Here is a 5,720-nt window from a genome sequence, read left to right as displayed (position 1 = left end):
ATGCCATTTGGTAAGGGGTTCACTAAAAGCTGTGTTATTGTTTGTGGTGCCCCATTTGTTGGAATTACAAATGCAATTCTTATGCCTCAGTTATATGCCATTTGGTATGGGATGTGTAGAAACAGTGTGAATGTTTGTGATGCTCCATCTGTTGGGATGGCAAATGCAATGCCCATGTCTCTGTTATTATGTCATTTGGTATGGGATTCATCAAAGCAGTGTTAATGTTTGTGGTGCTCCATTTGTTGGACTTACAAATGCAATGCATTTTTTACAATAAATTTTGGAAATGTGCCATCCTTTGGAACCACGGATATAGCAACTGGATGGACACAGAGACATCTTTCCTTTACAATTAGGCAAATTAAAGCTTTGCTTCACTATTAAAATTAATAATTGATCAACTGTAAATATTAAATAAAGTTATCTTTTCAAGCCTGCCAGGGAATGCTCTTTTAAATAACAGACATGATCACCATTATCAGTGTCTCAGAGCTGGGCATCCTTTATTACAACAAGCTTGAAGGAGCATGGCATGTGTACAGGTCAGTCCACCATGCCAAAACTGGCGAAGATTCATTTGCATAACACACCTGAGAAACACATTAGTTTACACCAATCTGAGACACAATTGGTTCAGTTTTGTTTCATTTATTCAGACGGAGCACAGGCAGGTGAAGCGACCCCCTCGGGGTCACACAGTGTCTATACTGGGGTTTGCTCACACAAGCTCAGGGTTTGGAGTGCCAAAAGCACTACACCAGACTACGCCATCTTTTTAAGCACAGTTAAAATGTCATATGTTCTCATCTCCATAGTCGATGTACAGAGAACAGACGGGCCCACATTTAAAAATAAAGCGCAGCTTACCTTCGGCTTTGTTCAGTCCATTCCAGCCCCCATATGCCCACAGTCCTTGGTAGAAAGCCAGGCAAATCTGCGACACGGTGGGCACCTCTCCATCAAATGCATTCTCCAGATTTTTTGTGTTTCCTTTCGCCATCTCGACGAGTCCACCAATGGCTATGAGGACTAAACATTGCATCTTAAGGATGGTGAAGATTTTCTGCACCCAGAGAGCCCCTTTGATGGTGACACCATTCAAAGCAGTTAAAATGATCACCACAGCAATGGCAATCGCTTTCTTCACCATTTCAGGAGTTGGGCAGTCGGTGTAGAAGGGCTTGGTGGCGTACTCTGCGAAGGTCATGGATTTAATGCTTATACCCACTGGCATGGAGAAAATGATGTCAACAAGCAGAAGCAGGAAAGCTGGAAAAGATCCCAGTCCTCTCTTCACGTAGTAATAATCTCCACCTGAAGATGGAAGGGCTGTCCCCAGTTCTGTGTAACATAAGGCGCCCAGCATGGACATCACTCCGCTGGCCGCCCATATGGACAGGGCCACCCCGACGTTGAGACGGCAATACCCGAGCACTCCGGCAGGGGAAATGAAGATCCCAGATCCTACAATAATACCCAACAAGAGGTTCAAACCGGAAAAATATCCGATCGATTTCTGGAGGATGACGTGTGCCCCTGCGCCAGTCGCCTTCACTTTTCCAAATAGCTGCCTTTTATTGGCCATTTTTCTTTTTCTTTTTTTGTTTTAATGGGCGAAAGTCAAAAATATGTTCAGTGGGCTCCCTGTATTTATATGAGGACTTGTGAGTGGAGTTAAAAATTGTCACAGTCCTCAGGGAGAAAAACAATGAAAACCAACCACCCAATCGGACTTCCAAAATCAATACCTTTTACAAAAACACAAGCGGTTATCTTTAGTTCATCATTTCCTAGACATTTCAGCTCGTGTTAATGATTTGACACTTTTTTTTTCTAGGAGTGTTAAATGTGTTAGATATCACTTTAAAAATATGTTAAATATCCCTTTAACATGCCGTACCTTTGGTACTTTGTTGCAGTAAATCATTTTTGCCATTTAGAGGGCAGTTCAAGCTGGCAGTGCCAGCTTAGCTAAAATAATTAAATAAAACGAGCCGCCCGCTCATCTGTGTGCAATGGAGAGCCTTCAGCTCTCTTTTCTTTCTCTTCCATTTTCTGAATCCACTCTAACCATTAAGGCCACTAGGGGGCCATCACAGAACCCCAAAGCCCAGATACAATACAATTTATTTTTATTTAGCCCAAAATCACACAAGCAGTGGCACAATGGACTTTAACAGGCCCTGCCTCTTGATGGCCCCCCAGCCTCGACTCTCTAAGAAGACAAGAAAAAAACTCCCAAAACAACCCTTGTAGGGAAAAAATGGAAGAAACCTCAGGAAAGGCAGTTCAAAGATAAAGACCCCTTACCAGGTAGATTGGGCGTGCAGCGGGTGTCAAAAAGAAAAGGGGGTCAATACAAAACAATACAATACACAGAACAAAAAAATCCTCAATGCAGTATAAAAAATAATAAATTTATAAGTACAGAGCAGAATTTAACAGTAGATGATATCACATAATATGAATTGGTTTTGTTTAGAGTCCTGGAGACCTCGGCTATCAAGCTGCCTTCCCCCTATTGGCCATTCCACAGCTGAAACAGCACTGGACCAGCCAATCCAATGAAAGGACCCCTCTTTCCCACGATTCCTGCGATCTTTCATCAGGGATGACTTTACCTTAGGCAAGCAAAACAACTTGGCAGGTGGGCCGTAGCACCAAGTGCCACATCTGAGTACCGAGAAGAGAAACAGAATAGGTGAGGGTTAGTATTCAATTATAACTGTCATGTTACTTATGTTTTAGTGCTAATGACTAACAACAGAGATGCAGTCTGTACAGTTAATCAGCAGCTCTAGTCAGGGTGTGATAAACTGAATTTGTGAGTCTTCAGCCGGGATTTAAAAGCTGAGACCGAAGGGGCATCTCTTATAGTAGCAGCAGACCATTCCACAGTTTAGGGGGGTCCTGTAACTAAAAGGTTGACCTTCCTCTGTTATTTTATTAATCCTTGGAACAATAAGCAGACCAGCATCTTGAGATCTTAATTTGTGCTCTGGTTTGTAAGTCATGATAAGTTCAGACAAGTAAGCCGCACCTCAGCCATTTAAGGCTTTATATGTTGTCACAGATGACCAGGGACACTGCCCGGCCGGGACGCCTGGATAGTCCCCGAGTGGGGCAATACTTCTCCTCGGCCACGAGAGGGCAGCCGCCCGGGTCTATTTGGGGCACACAAGGACGGAGCTGGAATACTTATTTGGAGAGAACGTGGCCACCGCCAGGGGCCGCTCGGACAATTAGAGAAGCCAGGATGGCAACACTTCCGCCACACCAGGAAGTTCTGCCGGAAGTAATTCCGAGGACACCCGGAGTGCTTCCAGGTGCTTTCCTGACACTTCCACCACACCAGGAAGTGACGTCAAGGGGAGCACCTGGGGCTCATCCGGGTCATGATAAAAGGGGACGCCTCCTTCCAGTAGACGAGCCAGAGTTGGGAGGAAGGAGATGAAGCTTGTGAGGAGGACAGGAGGTCAAGGAAAGAGAGAGAAGAAGAAAAAGAGGATAAAAGAAGAAGAGTTGGTGCCTGAAGACATTGTGGTGCTCGAATAGTTAATAAAAAGAAGTGTGTTTTGGACATTCTGGTGTTGATCTGTCTGTGTCTGGGGGTACGCTTTCCACAATGTTAAAAGGGGGATTTTGAAATCTGCCCTGATACATCTACACACCAAAGGTGATCTTCAAATAGTTTCTCTGACGGGATTCCTGTCCTCAGTAGTGCTCAATCCACTCCGCTCCTTTTCTTGTCTTCTCAAATCTTCCAGTGTTGTCCTGACTCCAACCCCCCCTGGACAAAGTGAGGGGGTCTCTCTTTTAAACTAAACTCTACTCTCCAGGAAGCACTTCCTGGCCAGGTGGACCACCCTACAACAGGGCATTCATCTCTCAATAGCTCCCCCGGTAGACCCCCACAGAGCCCAAAGCCTAAAGCACTACACCACAGTACGCCAACATTTTAAGTACACTTAAATATATAAATATAAATATGATCTCATATCTATAGTCAGTATGAGGGGAACAGATAAGCTCATGTTTGAAAATAAAATACAACTAAACCACAACACTACACTACAACCCCCCTGAACAAAGTGGGGGGCTCGCTGTTAACTCTAGTTTCCAGTGAGGTGGACGACCCTACAACAGGGCATTCATCTCCCAATAGATCCCCCGGTAGACCCCCACAGAGCCCAAAGCCTAAAGCACTACACCACACTAGACTAACATGTTAAGCCCACTTTAAAAGTTAAAATGTTATATGATCTCATCTCCATAGTCAATGTGAGGGGAACAGATAAGCCCACGTTTAAAAAAATAATGCAGCTGTTTCTGATAGGGGGCCATAGCACCCTAGTTGGAATAAGTTCTTTTGTAATTGCGGTGTTTTAAGTAACCGAAAACTATATAGATAAAATAGGCGATATCCCTCCCATAGTGATACGGCGGTAAAGAATCATATACGAGAAAATAACTTGGCTTTCTTTAATGATGATTTATGCGGCATAACAGATGAGGAAGCCATGACAACACTTTGTGTAAAGTTTGTCATCTTCGTCGCTGCGCTGAAAGGATTTTCAGGACGGATGACGTTATCACCCATCCGTCCATCGGCTTCAAAGTGTTTGGCTGCTGCCCAAGTCTTCGCCACGTGCAGGCCCTCACTTAGGTTCCAAACAAGGGAAGGAGAGGATTTCACTTAATCTCTAACATACAGAAATAGTACAATGCCCATTTTCGCAGTTGTATCTTCTCTCTTCAAATGCTTGCCTAGCAGTTCTAAATGCTGAGAGCCCCTTTGGCCTGGCCTGTACATGTGAGTGGAGTTATACAATAATTACAATAATAGTGACATTAAACTTATATTCTTATTACAGCAACTAAACTACAGTACTACACCACACCAGAAATCCTCAGGACAAAGTGTGTGTGTGTGGGTTGCTCACTGTTAAACTAAACTTCCCAGTTAGGTGGACCACCCTGCAGCAAGACATTCAACTCCCGATAGCCACCCCCTGCAAACCAACAGGGCAGCCCTATTGGACCATAACTCCCATGCTACCCTGGGGGCGTCCGTATAGGGGCCTGCCACAAGGGATGCTGCCAAACAGACCACATGGGAGGTGGTCTTCCACTGCCCCATAATTCTTCTCGCCTGCCAAGCAGCAAAAGGACTGCCACCTATCCCGGTTTGGGATGCTTCTCCACCAAGGACATCCATTCATTATGCTGGCCTCCTAGCCAGATGAGAGAGCCATTGCTGCTAGAATGCCAGTCCCGCTGCGCCAGCTGCCACTGTTTTGTCAGAAAGAAGTCAACTAAGGGGCATGTAAAGTTGAAAGAGAAGTTTATTTCCTTTTTACTTTTCTCCGAAACAAAAAAATAAAAAGAACAGGACTTTGTACAAACAGCTTCTCGCCATGCCACTTGTGACTTTTTTTTTTATAGCATGCATATTACATTTACAACACATTATACACAATATATTAAGAATATACACAGCCTTGCACAATAAACAATAATCAATCTGTATAATATTTTTATATTCTTAACACTAGCCCTCCCATTTTCTGTTTCTTTTCTCTGTATCCTCATGTGGCCTCTACTTTACTGCCAATTTGTTTGTGTGCCTATTGAAGATGGCATTTAAAGCAGACAAAACTATCCAAAACATGTTTTTCCCATCTTAAAAATGTTTGTAAAATTAAAGCATTTTCTAA

The 5,720-nt window shown here is 43.8% G+C and overlaps 1 protein-coding gene across 1 annotated transcript; it reads right to left on the bottom strand.

Annotated features, from left to right (window-relative positions):
- Positions 1-796: 796 nt before the first annotated feature.
- Positions 797-1,593, bottom strand: LOC120530067 (b(0,+)-type amino acid transporter 1-like). The gene has a single exon (XM_039754213.1). It carries the CDS (start codon positions 1,586-1,588, stop codon positions 797-799), a length of 792 nt encoding a protein of 263 aa, XP_039610147.1. The 5' UTR covers positions 1,589-1,593.
- Positions 1,594-5,720: the final 4,127 nt, after the last annotated feature.

Source organism: Polypterus senegalus, chromosome 5 (genome assembly GCF_016835505.1).
Source record: "Polypterus senegalus isolate Bchr_013 chromosome 5, ASM1683550v1, whole genome shotgun sequence".
Lineage (NCBI taxonomy): Eukaryota > Metazoa > Chordata > Cladistia > Polypteriformes > Polypteridae > Polypterus > Polypterus senegalus.
Note: the sequence above shows the minus strand (reverse complement) of the source record. Positions and strands in the feature narration are given on the sequence as shown.

Excerpts from the sequence above, each read along its gene's own strand:
- LOC120530067 (XM_039754213.1), bottom strand. The coding sequence starts at position 1,588 with ATGGCCAATAAAAGGCAGCTATTTGGAAAAGTGAAGGCGACTGGCGCA.